Below are 16,339 nucleotides of genomic sequence, written 5' to 3'. Positions count from 1 at the left end.
AAAAATTACCTACTATTGTGAAAAAAAATAATAGATTTAGATGATGAAATAACTGATTTGTTCCCCCCAAAAAAAAAAAGAAATTAGTAAAAGTTTATGTGTTAAATAAAAATTTAGTTAAATTCTCTCAATCATCAACTTCATTTTAACTTAAATTTTTAAGCTAAAAAATTTAAATATGAAAGTAAAATGTGTGATATATAATAACATAGTAATTTTTGAGATTTTTAAAATTGTAAAATGTACATAAATTGAATTTTTTGAATTATATTTAAAAAATTTAAAAAATTTAGAGTACATAAATCAAAAGATTTGATTTGTATTTTAAAAAATTAAACGGTTCGATTTTTATACATCTTATAAATTGAAAGGTCTAATTTTAACTTTTGACATCACAACTGTATAAAATACCCATACACTCATAATCACGTAGTATACCACTCTTCCCTTCCATATCCAAATTGAAAAGGGGAATTTTTACCAAAGAAATTACACCTTCCAGAAAAAATTTATAAAAAATTGGCGCAAATATAAGTTTGGTACGCGGGAACTGGAAAGGGTGAGGGTTTTCATTTCCTTCGGTTCCTGAAAGTTGAAAGTTGCAACTCTTCGGCGCGCTTTATTCACCTTTGATCATGATGCCGTTGCTGTAATTCAGTGGCGATTTAAGATGCTGACTGGAAGAGAAAGCTTGGTTCGTTTGATCGGAAAACGGCGTCGCTTCCTTCCCAATCGCCATTCCATTCTCTCCCAAACCCTTCCTCCTAACCAGGCATACCATCCTATAACCTCACTTCTCCATTTCCTTTATCTTTCTAATATGAACTATTAATGCCCACCAACTGTTTGAACTTTGAACTCCCAAGACAAGTAGCATCTCACAATTTAACTTTTCCTTAAATTCCGTTTGCCTTTGCATTTTCAACTTTATGGTGAATGATGATTTGATTATTTGGTCATGTAGATATAAATATTTGTTCTTAACTTATTTTAATTTGCTTGTTCTCAGAGCTGCTTTGATATTTGTTCTGATAATAGCGGTTCTGGAATTCAGTTGGGGAAGGATGATGACATGAAACGATTCAAGTCTTTTGGGGATAATGAGCATGAGAACGCACTGTCTTCAAGTAGTGTTGTAGATTGTCCCGTTTGTGGGTCTAAGATTCCTGGGAATAACGATGAGATCAATTCTCATCTGGGTATGGCTTTTGATTTTGGGTATTTGATTTGGTTGCTTGATTGATTGAACTTTGAATATCCTGCAAGTATGAAGGTCTCATGTCGGTTTATGTTTCTCAGATGCTTGTCTGTTGCGAGGAACTAAGCGAAAACTAACGCAACGCACCCTCCTTCAGTTAAACTTCAGCCCTGTATTATCCAAAGTCAAAATTGTTCCTGATGAGTTGGTTGAGTCAGACAATCCGGGTATTGTACCACTGTCACCACTTGAAACAGTTGCTCGGGAAGAAATTGAGGATGGTGAATCTGAAGAATTGACTGGAAAGGAAAACCTGCTCATTGATAGTGAGATTGATTGTATGGTTAGCAGCTCATCCTTTTGCCCGAAGAATGAGATGGCTGAATTGCCAATGGATGATTGTAAGCCTGACACATTTGAGGCTACACTTGATACTTTTATTGTTGGCCGGAGATATGCTGATCGTGAGGAGATATCTCCTGGTCTTACCCTTGCTCTTTCAAGAGACCCTCATAATGTTAAGGATTCCAATGCCGTAAAGGTTTGCAACTTATATTCAATATATTTGATGGATATTTCTTTTATGCACAAATGGAGCACATGCCACAATCAAGTACTCCATCTGATCACATCACCCATCATATCATGTAGGATCAGATTATCTGACTTGATAGTGTTGCTTCCGATTTTACTAAATTATCCACTATGTACAAATTTAAGTAACTGGTTACTCCTTTTGGGCTCAGGTTGTGTCTTCGGATGCAGGCTGTAAGTTATTAGGTTTTCTCCCCCGTGAGCTAGCACAATATATATCTCCTCTAGTTGGCGAGTATGGCTTTTGTTTTCTGGTAAACAGTTTGAGCTCAAATTTGAAATATTAACAAATCTATCTGAACTTGAGGAGCCAATAGTAAATTTTGTTGAAATACTTGCTTCATGTTCTCATAATTGTACTCATTGGGATTTGTTCCAGGGAAGTGTCATTTCTGTTCCTGAAAATTCTCTTGAAAATGTCCCAATTCGACTCCAGAGAACATCGGATGGTGAAAGAAACTACGGAGATGAGACATTTAATTGCTTATGGAGAAAAGCTCAATCTGTAAGCAGGAATCCACCTCAATCTGCAAAGTATCAGCTGAATTTTTGTCTTATGCTACAAGAGGTGTTAAGAAATAATACTCACCTTCTAACAGAAGATGAAAAAACCTATCTGGGTATTAATATTAATTGTTGAGACTTACCTTTTCTTTCAACCTTTTCATCAGATAGTTTAAACATGTCTCCTCCATTGACAGAGTCATTCACTTTACTCTCAAATGACAGTCAGAGGATTTTTATTCGGCTATACACCAGAAAAGGTTATTTAACTATTTCTAATTTTACCAACTTCTCATTCATTATTTGGATATTCATAATTTTAACTTCTCCTTTTTGTTATACGTTGCTGTCTTCTGTAGCTGATTACTTGATTTTCTCTTTTTTTCCCTATAATTTCTGTTAAATGGGGAATAGTGGTGCCAAAATATATGTAGGCTTGTTAACCATGGTGAAAAGGTAGAACCTTCTTGGAGAAATGAACCCATATACAGAGTTTAGCTTTTTAATTGCTCATGTTGGAGCTTTGTTACAAAAATCGTGCTGAAAACCAAAAGGGGCATAAACAGATTGAAACAGTTTTCTTCTGCAACATATCCTTGGTCGGGGATGTCCTCAAATATGTAAAAATAATTATGAGTATTTTACTCTACCTAAGTTTCCAAAGGAGATGCATCTTATGCAGCTGTAACATAGTTTGATTTTATTGTCTATATGCGTAGATGCTCTTCTCGATTAATTTTATGTACCCATGTTGTAATTTGCTTGCCTCGCTAACAATGTTGTTATTTTGTCTTTTGAAGTTCATATGTTATCAATATATGGTTATAATGCAGGTCCTTGGTTTCGCTTGTCTAGTATATCATATCCTGAAATAATGGATGTTCACAAGGCAGTCAAGGAACTCGATGGTAATTATATATAATTAATTAGTATGATATTTATTGTTTCTCTATCTGTACTCCAAGCTCTTCTTACTACCACTTTCGTACCTGCATTTTTGGTACGATCCATTTTCAGAGAAGGGATATATGTGTTCTATGGAAGAAGCACATCAACTGTCTGAAAGTGATGTGAGTGATATCTTGAATATACTATCTGTCTCTGAGCTACGCGAAATTTGGCGTATGCTTGAAAAGGTTAGAAATAAATTGCTATTTTAAGATCCATGATATCCTGAATATACTGTCCATGTGCGTTCTTTTATAAATATGGGGAGCACTTTGGATGGATCCTCCTAAATATGGTTGTTTCCATAGGTGTGCTCCAAAATTGATGATTGGCTTCTGATGACTACATAGTCAAAGATACCATGTGGACAGATACGGGCCAAACATTTGAACATTCTGTTGTGTTTTTTCTATTTATGTGTTAGTACAGTAGTATTAGCCAGGAGGTAATGCATCTCCTATATTTAATTTGCTCTGTCCCACAAATAAATAAGTTCTGGCATGGGCTATCTATGAATTAATTATATTCTATTTATGTTTTAGAGTTGTGGTCGTGGGATGAAGAAGCAAGATCTCGTGTCATCTCTGGTTTCTACATATGCAGATGGCCTATGGTATTCAAACATATAGTATCCATACTTTGTGACTAAATTACTAATTGATTTAACACCTGGTTTTTGTTTGGATCAGGCCTGGCCTATCTATTATGATTATGAATAGAACTGGCTCCTGTGTTAGAATTTCTTCAAAAGCTGAATCTCTCATATGGCGTACTGAGGTGCATCTGTTGTTTCTATTACTTAATTGGCGGAATAAAGTTCATTGGGTTTATGTCTGATGTAAATGGTATTGCTTCTGCAGAGACTTTTCTTCTTAAATGGAGAGCAGGATCTCTCGTCCTTTCTGTTGGTTGATATGGGGAAAGTGAAGTATCCAACTTACAACTGCATCTTATCGGAGTCAGTTTTTTCAATTCGCAGGGATCTGCTCTCATATGAAGAGGTACATGTCTGAGTTCAGATATGCTAATGGCCTTCTGTTTCTTCCGCTATTTTGTATGACATTAGTTATGCAGGCCATTGAAGTGGCCCAGATTATGGATGAAGCTCTTGGTGCAAATAGAACTGACACAGTGTTGAGGTGTATAAAGATTGCTGAATCTCATGTATCTGCTGCTTTACCCATCCAGTACTTGACCTCTGAATCTGTAATTACAATCCGCCATTTATTTACTGCGTCATGGGTTTACTCCAAGGTCGTCATATTAGGGATATCCTTTCTTGAGCAAGAACGCAGGTATTTTATTTAGGTAATCTAATCTGGATTCAGGCAGAATGAATGTATAATGTTGCTGCACATAAAACCTATATGAATTTGTTGGGCTTTGGCTATAAGTCTTAAAAAACTTATGATTGGAATAATTAACCCTGCATTATCCTTCATCTTAGGAAATTTGATGTTTAGCAAATGTCTTCCATAGTTTTTTGATGGGCATAATTATGTTCAACAGTCCAGCTACTAGAATTAATATTAAAACATTTGTGCTCATGGGGAGTCTTCTTGCTTCTGCAGTATGAATATTGAATAATATGTGGAGCGTGTAACTGTTATTAGTGGTTACATAGACATGACCATGTTGCAGTTGATTTAGTGAACTCTTTTCCACTGATGTTGATAGGAGTGGTGTCTGTTTCCCAGGTATAGGGATGCAATTGACTTACTAAAGTGGCTGCTAAATTGTTTCACTTGTGATGTAAGAAGGGGGTATTGGACATTGAGGTTATCAGTTGACCTGGAGCACCTTGGCTACACTGAGGAGAGCCTTCAAGTTGCTGAAAATGGGTTGCTGGATCCCTGGGTACGTGCTGGTTCAAGAATGGCATTGCAAAGGCGAGTTGTTCGCTTAGGAAAACCACCAAGGCGATGGAAAGTTCCTAGTTTTTCAAGGTCTGCTATGAGGAAGATCCCTGAGGTAATTGCTTTATTTTATTATTCCAAGGTTTTGATTTCTGATTTGCTTTTTGCTTGTTGCATATCAAGTCAAATTAATCATTAATGACCTTGTCACTCATTGTCATTGTGACTGCTATAATGGTTCAGGTTTATGTTCAAGGGAGACCAATAAATTCTGATTTGGGAGCAAAGAGCAGGTTCTACAATGAAGAGGGGGAGCAATGTGGAGTTGAAGAACTTGCTTTGTATTATTATGCCGGGGAAGGAGGTGGATGGCAAGGTGTTCACACAGAGAGTGGCGTTTGGTTAACCATTTTTGGGCTTCTAATGTGGGATGTCATATTTGCTGATGTGCCAAATGTCTTCTATACTAGATTTCAGGTACATATTTTATGATAATTTTAAGATGAATCAAACTTCCATTTTTTCCTAACATGATGCTGCATATATATATTTCTACTGTCACGTTTTGCTTCACCATGTCTATTCCTTTTGTAATTGTCACCTCTGGTGATTAACCCTACTGATTTTTACTTAATAATTTGTGGTGTTGGGCACTTTGTATTGTCTATTTATTATAAAACCACATATAGGTTTGCTTATTAAACCGTTGAAATGTCTTTGAATTTACAGAATGCTCCTTTGGATTTGGGTACTGATAGCTTTTATTCAGTGAGAAAGAGTAGCATAGAATCCCATCTGCAGAAAATTCGCAATGGCATGGGTGAGGAGTGTCTAATCAAGTCATGGGAAACACATAATGGAACGGCTTGTAGAGGGGTTAATTGGGACCGTCATAGCTTACACGAGCTACGTGCTGCTGTTACTTGCGTCGGGGGCCATTGTTTGGCTTCTCTTTGTGAACTTCTTGCTCAAGACTATTGGAGCTGGTCTAGTGGAATGCCTGATTTACTGCTATGGCGTTTCAATGGAGAATACAGCGGTGAAGCCAAGCTTGTTGAAGTGAAAGGCCCAAGGGATCGTCTCTCGGAACAGCAGAGAGCATGGCTACTATTGCTCATGGATTGTGGATTTGTCGTTGAGGTATGTAAAGTGAAACCTTTGTAGATCTACACATTATTACAGGTGCTTGAAGTTTAAGTTAGAGGAGAAACACATTGTGGAAATCACCTCCATCCTCTAGCAAAGTTTTCATCACTCGTGAAGAGTTCATCCTCTAAAATGTTCATTGTCAAATTATGAGCATTACTAGTATGCAGTTGGTTAGTCTGCAAAATGAGGATAGGTGGAGGTCATCCATGAAAATTTGCGCTCCATTTTTATCCCTGAACCAACCATATCCTGGGAGATAAAATTGACTGCTATGGCCAAAAAATTTGAACTACTCTAGACAATAAAGTAACGAGATATCTACAAGATGAATAAGGACAGTGAAGCATTGGATCCCAGCTAAAAAAACATATTGATCCTACATAATATTTTTCTGGGGTAGTTGTTTCAGATTTCTGTATTATATGCAAAAGATTGCTTATTGAGGGAAATCTTCATGCTCAAGTCTAATTTTCTGTTTGTGTCAATTGAGAGTTTGAGATTTGTCTTCCCCTTGTGTAATTGAAATTCATGTTATCCTGACATAAATCAAATTCAAAGCTAAAAGAAGCTGTGAAAAATTCATCCACAGTTAGTGTAATTGTTTCTGTAATTTCATTTAATTTAATTTATAGATTCAGGTCATGTTTCTAAAGATATCCCCACTTGATTTATTTTAGTCCTCAATTCAATTCAATATGGTAGTTCAACTCCAAAGATCATTCACCCTAAAAGTCTCATGTTCTAGATTGGCGGCGGCCGCATACCAGATATATAAAATGTATGTATTTTAATATCTCGTGGTTGTGAACATTGCTGTGTAGAAGCTTCCAATTATTATTAAAGCCAAATCTAAAGTTCCAAGTCAAAATAAATGCAATTCAATAACAGATTGCTACTCTCACAAGCAACCGAAACATTCACGGTTCGTAATCAACTAAATATCTAGGTATGAGGTATCATTAGCGGAGCCATCCTTATCTAGAGCTCTCTTTTACTGTTTTACTTTTACATCATTTTTAGTCAAGTCCATACTAATCTTTCCAAAAGATATTATTTATATTTAAATTTTAAGGATTTATTTAAAAATGGAGAATTATATGAATTTTCTAAAATAAAAAAATGATAAAATAGCAAAATACAAAATAAAAAATGTTATATAATATATATATATATATAAATACATATATAATTTTTTATTGGTAATGTAATTGGTGTATAATATTTAAAATAGGGATATTTTTGTAATTAAAATTAAATAATAATTAAATTAATTAATGATTATTTATTTTCAATTTTAAATTTAATTCAAATAAACAGCGTATTGTACATATTGTACAAATATTTTATTGACTCTCTAACGAGAATAATTGATAAATGATACCTTAATTGCTTTTAAATTTATAACTTTACTTATTTGTGAATCTCATGCAACTTCTACTCATATAGATGATTCCTTGCAGGAAAAAAAAAACAAAAAAGGATTGATTATACAATTTTAAAGTCGAAGAAGGAAAAAAATCTAGAAAATTAATATAAAGATATTGTTGCTTGTTTATAATATAAATTTGATTCTTCTACTTAAATATTTTCCCAATACATCCTTCTTAATAATTTAAATATAAATAATCTCATTTAATAATTAACTCTTGTTAGGTGTCCTTAAGAAGAATTTTTCCTTTTTTCCCCTCCAAATTCTATTTACAGAAATCTAAATGGCAGACAACACCTCTTTTAACATCATCATAGTTTAAGAATTTCTATTTCTATTTGTTCAAGTCAACTTGATGCAAAATCTATTAAAAAACTAAATTAGTATCTAGAAAGATAAATTACTCCTCACATTTTTCTCGATATGGATCTATTACAATTATATATATAATATTGTGTAATTTACCTAGACGATACTTCACCACTAACATGAATTATTATAAAACCAACTAACAATGTTTCATGCTTCAAACTTGGCATGAAAAGACGAACACAAGATAGCAACGAGAAATAATAAAAAATGAAATCATGATAAGGAACGTATATAAGACCTTATAATATAATAATGTTACTACTAATATAAATTAGTGGGGGCCACAAATATTTGATGAGTGTAGAAAGAAAAAACTAAAAAGTAAGAGTAAGACATCACAAGGCCCATTCAAGTGCCCCACAAGAGGGGTCATCATCTCTCTTTTCAACCACACATAACAATAACACCAACACATGCTTCCTCATTCCTTTCCCTTTTTTGCATTCATTCATTCATTCTTTTTCCATCGCAATTCGCAAAGCTATAATTCCCATTGCGTGCCTTATGGTATCATACCAAAATCTCCTGCTTTGCCCCACATTCTCTCATCTTATCTTCTCATTTTATTTCATTTTTGCCACTTACTTGCTTACTTAGTTACTAAGAGTGTTACGTCCCGTGCAGTTTGGTTCAGTTTTAAATTTTAGTTTTTTTAACTAATATAATTATTTGCTAAATTAGAAAATAATTTATTTTTATAATCTTATATATCGAATATTAGTATGACCTAGAGATATTATTATTATTATTATTATTATTATTATTATTATTAGGAAGGGTAAACTAGGAACTTCAAATTCGATACTAAAATCACTCTAGATATTTTTTCTATGAATTATAAGTATAAATATCTTTTGGTAATAATTTTAAAGTAAGTAGAATGTGAAATTACTATTTTTTTTTATTATTTAGAACATAGTTTTCTATTAATGCTGTTGCCCAAAAACCAACCACAGTGTGCAAGTGCTAAAGTAGGCCCAAGCTTTGAACTTGAAGGCACTCACAGCACCATGTCCTACAATCACTTGTACCCATTTGATGCCATGGAAGAAGAAGAAGATTTCTTTGATGAAATGGACGAAAACAGCCATGCTGATGGTGGTGTTGCCGACGATGATGCTCTTGATGAGTATGAGATGGTAACCCCTTTTCTTTTTCTGTTTCTCTTTCTTTGAACCCTTTCAGTTATTCATCGAGCTCATATAGAAACCTTTTTTTTTTAATTTGTTTATTTAAGAGAAAAAGGGCGGTATTTGTTTTCATGCTCATAAGGTGTTTGATGATTGTTGCAGCTCACTAAGGTAACTGATACATCAGCTGCACAAGCAAGGAAGGGAAAAGACATTCAGGGTATTCAGTGGGATAGATTGAACATATCAAGAGATAGTTACAGAGTTACAAGGCTTGAACAGTATAAGAATTATGAGAATATTCCTGCTTCTGGGGATGCTGTAAATGAGGTTTCTTTTTTTTTTTTTTAATATTTTTTGTTCTATCAAACCCTTTTCCTTTGGGATTATGGGGGGCAGGGAAAGATGCAGAAGTAAATTTTGTTTCTTTGTCTCTCAGGATTGCAAGGGGTCTGTGAAGGGTGGAAAATACTATGACTTCTTCTATAATACAAGAATGGTTAAACCTACCATCCTTCATTTTCAGGTTTGTTTGATTTTTCACATGGTGCTCGAACCTTGTTGCTACTTGATTTTATTCCTATTATGTTTGTTGTATTGTTGATAAGTATTGTAGTGTTGCTTGATGAGATTACATGGCTGAAAAGTTAAAAAATGAATGTAATTCTTGATGAAAGCCACTAATTAACCAGTTGTGGAAGATATAAGCTGCTATAGATTCAATATATACATAATATTCGGTGGTTCTGCAGTACTTGTTTGGCAGTCTTGTCTTGTACAGCTGCATTTCTTCATATGATTTTATTTCACTTGTTGGTATTTCATTATTGAGGAAACAAAACCGATGATCTTCAAATCTATTATTGTTTTCTCTAGGCCTTTGAATGCTGTACCGGTATGTTATAGAAATTGGATTAAAGTTGTTTTTGTTGCTATATACATAAAGATTCAAACATTTATCAATTTGCATTTAACACTCTATTGTTGCTTCTTTTTTTAGCATATGGTTTTATTGATGTAGGTTTGGGCAGTTTATTAATTACTTTTCAAGCCTAATGGGTGATGATTTGTTTCATTTTTTGTGGGATTCAGTTGAGAAACTTAGTATGGGCTACTTCAAAACACGATGTCTACCTTATCTCCAATTACTCGGTCATGCATTGGTCATCATTAAGTGGCAATTTGTCGGAGATATTAAATTTTGCCGGACACGTAGCCCCAAGTGAGGTAATGAAATCTCTTACACAACTTTGTTCAATATTCATGATTTTAGCTTTAGTTGCATATACATTAATAGTTTTGTCCTTTACACTATGCATCCTTTGGTTTTGTAGAAACATGCAGGAAGTCTGTTGGAAGGATTCTCACAGACCCAGATTAGTACTCTGGCTGTCAAGGATAATTTTCTTGTCGCCGGAGGCTTCCAAGGAGAACTTACTTGTAAGGTGAGTCGACATGCTTTGGGACTTCATTATATGCATAGCTGTTTTGGCCTCTTGATACTTCATTAAGATGAGGTTACTCTATCTATTCATTGAGGATTACTCCTTTACTATTCTTTTAACTGGTCATATATTTAATGCCAAGCTGTATGAATTATTATCAGTGTATGGGTTACATATATTCATTTTTCTGTGCTTTTGGTTATAGTGGTGTCATCTTGTTCATGGCTGCCAATTGTATTGGCTGTACATACTGTTTTTCCAGTTTTGCTCTTAGGAATTTATTGATCAGAGTTTATAATGCTTATATTGAATGCAGTTTTTGGACAAGAAGGGAGTAAGCTTTTGTACGAGAGTCACTCACGATGATAATGCTATAACAAATGCAATTGACATATATGACAGCTCGAGGTATTATATGCCATATTTTGAGTATCATACTGAACTGTCCATTCACCCTGGAGCATTGTTTGACATGAAAACTTTTGCAGCGGTGCAACTCACTTTGTAGCTTCCAATAATGATTGTGGCGTGAGAGAGTATGACGTAGAAAGCTTCCAGCTTTTGAATCACACTCAGTTCCCTTGGGCAGTTAATGTGAGCACTCTTTCAGTATTCTAACTGATGCAACTTATTTTTTTTTCATGTCATCTCTTGTTTTTAATTACTTCTCAGCTCACACTCTAGTTATACTTCCATCGATGTTCATCAGATTATCTTATATGAGTTTTCTTGCTTCACCATGAAACTTCAACTGTTTGAGTTAGTTTTGATCGCAATTTTGTATGAACTTGATTCCTAACTCTCTGCTTTTGATGCAGCACACCTCAATCAGTCCAGACCGTAAGCTAATGATTGTTGTTGGAGATCATCTAGATGGATTGCTAGTGGATCATCACAATGGGAAGGTACATAGTTCATATCATTATATATTTATTTATTGGACTTTTCGATTGGTTTTGTCCTGGTTGATGGTATTTTGATTTTCCTTGCAATGGATCAAATCCTTCAATTTGCTATGAAGTTACAATTGCTATGTAGTATAGACAGAAATAGTGAAAGTGAATACTATGTCATCACTTCATATTGTGCCAAGAGTAAGGAAGCAGCTTCAACTGACATCTTTGTGAATTGTTTGATTATTATTTTAGACCGTCTCATCTCTCGTTGGTCATCGAGACTACTCCTTTGCTTCTGCATGGCATCCTGACGGACGTGTCTTTGCAACGGGGAATCAGGATAAGACTTGCAGAGTATGGGATGTAAGAAACTTATCATCTCCAGTTGCCGTTCTAGTCGGTAATCTTGGAGCAACCCGGTCTATTCGATTTTCGGCTGATGGTCAATTCATGGTGGTCGCTGAGCCTGCAGATTTTGTGCATGTTTATAGTACGAAGGCAGATTACAGTGAAAGGCAAGAGATTGATTTCTTCGGAGAAATTTCTGGTGTTACTCTTAGTCCTGATGATGAGTGTATGTATATTGGAATCTGGGATAGGACTTATGCAAGCTTGCTACAGTATAATAGGAGGCATTCCTATACACATCTTGACTCCTACTTTTGATTTCCTTCCAACATCTGGATAATGTTAATTTACAGAGCATTATCAAATCCTAGATCCTTTTCCATTTCTTTTTTCTTTCCTTTTTTTCTTGCTAGTGTATTTTATATTTTTATGTAGGTCTGTTTGATTAATGAAGAACCACAGTATCATAAGATGTTTCTGTTCAACAGTACATTTTTGTATAGTGCATACTTACTACTCATAGTTCATCAAAGAAATCAATCACTGTTTTCTTTGTCTTTCTGATATTTTGGTGTGAGCTCACTTGCTACCTATCTGAACTTTTTGATTATCTTCATATGTAACTTTTGTTAGCTATACCAAATTCTGTGGCATAGATAATTGTGCTGGCTTATCAGCAATAGTGATAATATGAGGAGTTTGCTATCAGTGTTCAAATCTAAATCGATTTAAATTAAATTGTTCATTCAATCTAATTTAAACTAAAAATCAATTAAAGTCGCACTAATTTAAATTTATTTAGATTATATTTTTAACAAATCGCATGAATTGGATCGAATTTTAAATATACTTTTTAAAACAAATCCAATCTAACCTGCACGATGAATATAATACTAATATTTGTTGAGTTAAGAATATAACTGACATATAGCATCTCTATTTTATCATTCAATGAATAAATGAACATTTTTTCTTCATTCTCCTTTTTATTTGAACAGGTGCAAGAATTTTAATATATATGTTGTTTTAATATGTATTTTATATAGTTATTTTTTAATACATATAACATGAATTTAAACGAGAGAATAATTAAATGAATATAACAAAGAGTGTATATATATAGTACTAACAAAAGTATATACATAGGATTTGATTACTCCTCCCAAGCTCTTCTCTTACTCATATATATCAAATTTTCTAATTACAATGTTAATACTAAATAACAGAGAAGAAGGAGTTTATGCAAGCTTTTGTAGGAGGAGGAGCCAACAGCACTAGGAGGAGGAGGTGGAGGTGGATGCCGAACTCCTCCTCTTCTTCTTCTACTTCTTCCTATAGATAGATCACTTATTCCAACATAATAAGGTGCTCCACTTGGATTCTTGCCAAAAGCAGCTCTTGCTCCTCTACTATATCCTCCCTCATCACCTGCATATAGTAGTCATACATTGAGCTTCTTGTCATTCACTTATATTGATGTCAGTATGAAAACAATGACATAATTTCACAATTAATAATTTGAAAAAAAGATGAAACTCTTGAGAGATCTTATTGCTACCTTCAGTGTCATTTAAGTTCATGGACATTGGCATGAGCATGCCATGGCAGTTTGGTTCTTTTCCAGTTGCACAAACAAAGGGATTTCCAACAATGCTGAAAAAGCATTAACAGGAAAAATAAGAACATTCTCTTATGTTAGTACTGAATTTTTGGTTTCTTGAAGCCTATTAGAAACAAATGCACCATATAATCAAGAAAAAGAGATTTATTACTTGAAGGATTTAGCTAAAATTCTTGGTATAGGGCCACTGATGTTGTTGTAGGACAAGTCACTGAAATTGATAATCACAAAAACAAGATAACCATTATTAGAATAAGAGAAAACTTTAAAAACAGAATTATTAATACACAAAAAGAAACCAAAGAAAGGGTTCAATGAATATTACAGAAAAGCAAGCTGTGTCATATTAGCCAATGATTCTGGCAATTCACCATGAAGACTGTTATTATTGAGCCTCCTGAAAACAGTTTAAGCAAATTAAACTCTTGAGCAGTTAGACATTAAAAATTTAAAATCAAAGACTATAAGCTTCCAAAAATCTTAGCTCATATGATATAATATGAGCCTACATGTATTGCAAACTTCTCAAGTGACCAAGTGAGGGGGGAATTTCACCACTGAAGAAGTTATTAGAGAGATCAAGAGTTTGAAGCTTAGGTAGTTTTCCCAACTCTGAAGGGATTGGTCCAGTTATGTTGTTATTCTGAAGCATCCTGAAAAAGAAAACAAAAAAGCAGTTAAAAAACCAGAACACTCATCTAAATTTGTAAGCTTCAATCATCAAATTAATGATACTGTAGTGTTTTTCTGATTGTGATTAATTACTTACACAATCCGAAGGTTGGTTAAGTTTCCTATGGTTGGAGAAAGAGTACCAGATAAAAATTGACTTGGAGTACCCCTACACAAGGCAAAACCAAAATTCATTTTCAGCAAACATTTTAATCAATTTGAACCAAAGAAACTAGTACTTCAACACTTGTTTTGGTTTTTCTACTTCAAATAGAAGATTATGAAGAAAAAACTTACAATCCAATCACCAAGTTCTCTGCAGAACAAGTAATCATAGTCCAGCTACAAGGATCAACAGCATCAGAATCCCAATTATCCAAAACACCATGAAGATCCACCAGTGAGTTCTTTATTCCCATTAAAGCTTGAACTGCATTAAAGAGATATAGATATATAGAGAAATAAGACACCACCCCATTTCATAATTCTGCATACTGAGCTCATATATGAAGGAAAGTTTCAAGTTTTACCTTCAAAGTTTACTCCTTTGGGAGAAAGCAAAGCAGTTGCAGTGCTAAAAAACAAGAAAAATGCAACAGAACATGGAAGAAGAAGAAGAACTCCTCCTCCTCTTCCTCTTCCACTTGCTCTTCCTCTTGGAGTCCCCATTGAAATTGGAGCTTCCATGGATCAGCTACAATAGACAAGTACTTGAAGAATTAACAGTGACGTTAACTGATAAAGAAGTTGTTTTGAAACTTTCAACAGTTCACTTCTCTCAGATATGAGTGTGGTTGTTTCTTCTTCACACTGTGTGATGATGATGTTCAAAATAAGAAAAGAAACTAAATATCAATGCTTTCCATAATCTCATTCACCAAAAATCTTGTGTCATCAGAACCAAAGAGAAAAAGAAAAAGTATAAAATGGAAACTTAATCTAGCATGCTTGTCACTATTTTTAGGAGATGGGTATGGAGGAAGAAACTTTATTCCCATCAAACAACATAAGGAAATATGACAATGAAAGAAAGAGACCCATGCCTCTTTCATGCATGGTTCCTTAGGCCACATTTTGATTCCAATATACCAAAAATTGAAGTGAAAGGAATGAAGCCTAACTATACCCAATACCGGAAACCCTCTATATAATCTTCCTTAATTCATTCATCACATTAAATTCATACATTTTCCCTCAAAAACTAATAAGAAATTAGAGGCCTAGCTAACCAAGTGCATCTTGACAAATTTTAACTCTCTGAGTTCATATAAATATTTAAAATAAAAACTTTATCTATATGACAATACCTGATTATTATAATGTAAAAGGAATTTAAATTCACATGTATAGTATGGAAATTAAACTGTTGATGATTGATGATGAAGATGATTAATAAATCAAATATCAAGAGCTTAATGAAGTATGAGAAGTCTTATTAATTAGTCCTTCCCCACCCATTCTATATGTTTATATCTTGGTGTTTATTTGTTATTTAGTATATATAGCACAAAATGTTAATTGGGTATATATATATATAGGGCTATTATTATATTCATATCGTACTTTTAAAATAACAGTTTTAATTGATGCATTCCAATATAAAATTACATAAATATATTATAAATAGAAAAATAACAAGTATATGAGATCTGATATTTTGTTATTGAATTTTACTTGGTTATTTTTTCTTCAATGCTCTGTTTTCTTAGCTTAAAGGACAAATTCCAGTGAAGATTGTAGTTTGTTTGTCGATTATGGAATGAAAATATGTCTTAGAATTCATGTTAGAGCAATGCTAGGGGGCAGTAATTTTTGTGATTGTTAGCCATTAACTAGCCATCAATGATGATTTGATGGTGTGAGATTGGTGTGAGATTTCATCCAATGGCTCACCTTCCTCTACTGGTTACATGTTGGCCAAAATTCAATAAAACTGCTGGCCCTAGACTTTTCCTTCACGTTATTATTATCATGAGGGTATCAAACTATAGTGAATTAAAGTAGATTGAGGGAGGAATCATGAAATGTATTTGCTTATTTAACCTTGTTTGATTCCTAAGCATTGAAATTTCTGGCCTCAGAATTATTAAAACATATTGGAGTCTATAAATAAAACCTTTTCTCTTAGTGGTTTGTACCCTGAGATTTTGTCATGGTAATTTAATACTACTTCACCT

The 16,339-nt window shown here is 33.8% G+C and overlaps 3 protein-coding genes across 9 annotated transcripts; 2 read left to right on the top strand and 1 right to left on the bottom strand.

Moving 5' to 3' along the window:
• The first annotated feature begins 493 nt into the window (after positions 1–493).
• LOC107486431 (fanconi-associated nuclease 1 homolog) lies at positions 494–6,831 on the top strand. 4 transcript variants are annotated; one of them, XM_052260911.1, is made up of 15 exons: positions 494–772; positions 1,010–1,199; positions 1,300–1,739; positions 1,945–2,046; positions 2,172–2,412; positions 2,494–2,556; positions 3,130–3,204; positions 3,314–3,432; positions 3,787–3,857; positions 3,934–4,021; positions 4,105–4,245; positions 4,319–4,539; positions 5,005–5,215; positions 5,344–5,577; positions 5,830–6,831. In XM_052260911.1, the coding sequence occupies exons 1-15, from the start codon at positions 671–673 to the stop codon at positions 6,262–6,264; spliced, it is 2,733 nt and encodes a 910-aa protein (XP_052116871.1). In that variant the 5' UTR covers positions 494–670; the 3' UTR covers positions 6,265–6,831. The 4 variants fall into 4 exon arrangements, with proteins under 4 accessions (XP_052116871.1, XP_052116870.1, XP_052116869.1 ...); XM_052260910.1 differs by having other exon boundaries at positions 495–772; positions 1,055–1,199; positions 4,942–5,215; XM_052260909.1 differs by having other exon boundaries at positions 495–772; positions 4,337–4,539; positions 4,942–5,215.
• A 1,708-nt stretch (positions 6,832–8,539) lies between these two features.
• Positions 8,540–12,433, top strand: LOC107486432 (uncharacterized WD repeat-containing protein C2A9.03). 3 transcript variants are annotated; one of them, XM_052261149.1, is made up of 10 exons: positions 8,540–8,557; positions 9,007–9,189; positions 9,343–9,510; positions 9,620–9,706; positions 10,273–10,407; positions 10,515–10,625; positions 10,942–11,033; positions 11,114–11,219; positions 11,444–11,530; positions 11,774–12,433. In XM_052261149.1, exons 1-10 carry the CDS (start codon positions 8,555–8,557, stop codon positions 12,185–12,187), a joined length of 1,386 nt encoding a protein of 461 aa, XP_052117109.1. In that variant the 5' UTR covers positions 8,540–8,554; the 3' UTR covers positions 12,188–12,433. The 3 variants fall into 3 exon arrangements, with proteins under 3 accessions (XP_052117109.1, XP_015962456.3, XP_015962455.1); XM_016106970.3 differs by lacking the exon at positions 8,540–8,557 and having other exon boundaries at positions 8,918–9,189; positions 9,343–9,501; XM_016106969.3 differs by lacking the exon at positions 8,540–8,557 and having other exon boundaries at positions 8,921–9,189.
• Positions 12,434–12,943: 510 nt separating this feature from the next.
• Positions 12,944–15,263, bottom strand: LOC107486335 (protein NSP-INTERACTING KINASE 1). Of its 2 annotated transcripts, XM_016106878.3 has the most exons (8): positions 14,693–15,263; positions 14,460–14,592; positions 14,260–14,331; positions 14,000–14,143; positions 13,816–13,887; positions 13,642–13,701; positions 13,428–13,522; positions 12,944–13,297 (listed from the first exon to the last, which is right to left on the bottom strand). In XM_016106878.3, the coding sequence occupies exons 1-8, from the start codon at positions 14,847–14,849 to the stop codon at positions 13,071–13,073; spliced, it is 960 nt and encodes a 319-aa protein (XP_015962364.1). In that variant the 5' UTR covers positions 14,850–15,263; the 3' UTR covers positions 12,944–13,070. The 2 variants fall into 2 exon arrangements, with proteins under 2 accessions (XP_015962364.1, XP_052117100.1); XM_052261140.1 differs by lacking the exon at positions 14,260–14,331.
• Positions 15,264–16,339: the final 1,076 nt, after the last annotated feature.

Source organism: Arachis duranensis, chromosome 4, assembly GCF_000817695.3.
Source record: "Arachis duranensis cultivar V14167 chromosome 4, aradu.V14167.gnm2.J7QH, whole genome shotgun sequence".
NCBI lineage: Eukaryota > Viridiplantae > Streptophyta > Magnoliopsida > Fabales > Fabaceae > Arachis > Arachis duranensis.
The sequence above is the reverse complement of the archived record's forward strand: the minus strand, read 5'-3'. Positions and strand labels throughout refer to the sequence as shown.

What these genes read in the sequence shown, in the direction of transcription:
- LOC107486431 (XM_016106968.3), top strand. Translation starts at nt 671, where the DNA reads ATGCTGACTGGAAGAGAAAGCTTGGTTCGTTTGATCGGAAAACGGCGT. An exon ending in TCGGCTATACACCAGAAAAG is followed by an intron (nt 2,557 to 3,129) that starts GTTATTTAACTA and finishes GTTATAATGCAG; the next exon opens with GTCCTTGGTTTCGCTTGTCT. An exon ending in TTTCTTGAGCAAGAACGCAG is followed by an intron (nt 4,540 to 4,941) that starts GTATTTTATTTA and finishes TCTGTTTCCCAG; the next exon opens with GTATAGGGATGCAATTGACT.
- LOC107486432 (XM_016106969.3), top strand. Translation starts at nt 8,980, where the DNA reads ATGCTGTTGCCCAAAAACCAACCACAGTGTGCAAGTGCTAAAGTAGGC. An exon ending in GACATATATGACAGCTCGAG is followed by an intron (nt 11,034 to 11,113) that starts GTATTATATGCC and finishes AAACTTTTGCAG; the next exon opens with CGGTGCAACTCACTTTGTAG. An exon ending in AGTTCCCTTGGGCAGTTAAT is followed by an intron (nt 11,220 to 11,443) that starts GTGAGCACTCTT and finishes CTTTTGATGCAG; the next exon opens with CACACCTCAATCAGTCCAGA.
- LOC107486335 (XM_016106878.3), bottom strand. Translation starts at nt 14,849, where the DNA reads ATGGAAGCTCCAATTTCAATGGGGACTCCAAGAGGAAGAGCAAGTGGA. An exon ending in TTAACCAACCTTCGGATTGT is followed by an intron (nt 14,144 to 14,259) that starts GTAAGTAATTAA and finishes TTTCTTTTTCAG; the next exon opens with GATGCTTCAGAATAACAACA. An exon ending in TTGAGAAGTTTGCAATACAT is followed by an intron (nt 13,888 to 13,999) that starts GTAGGCTCATAT and finishes AACTGTTTTCAG; the next exon opens with GAGGCTCAATAATAACAGTC.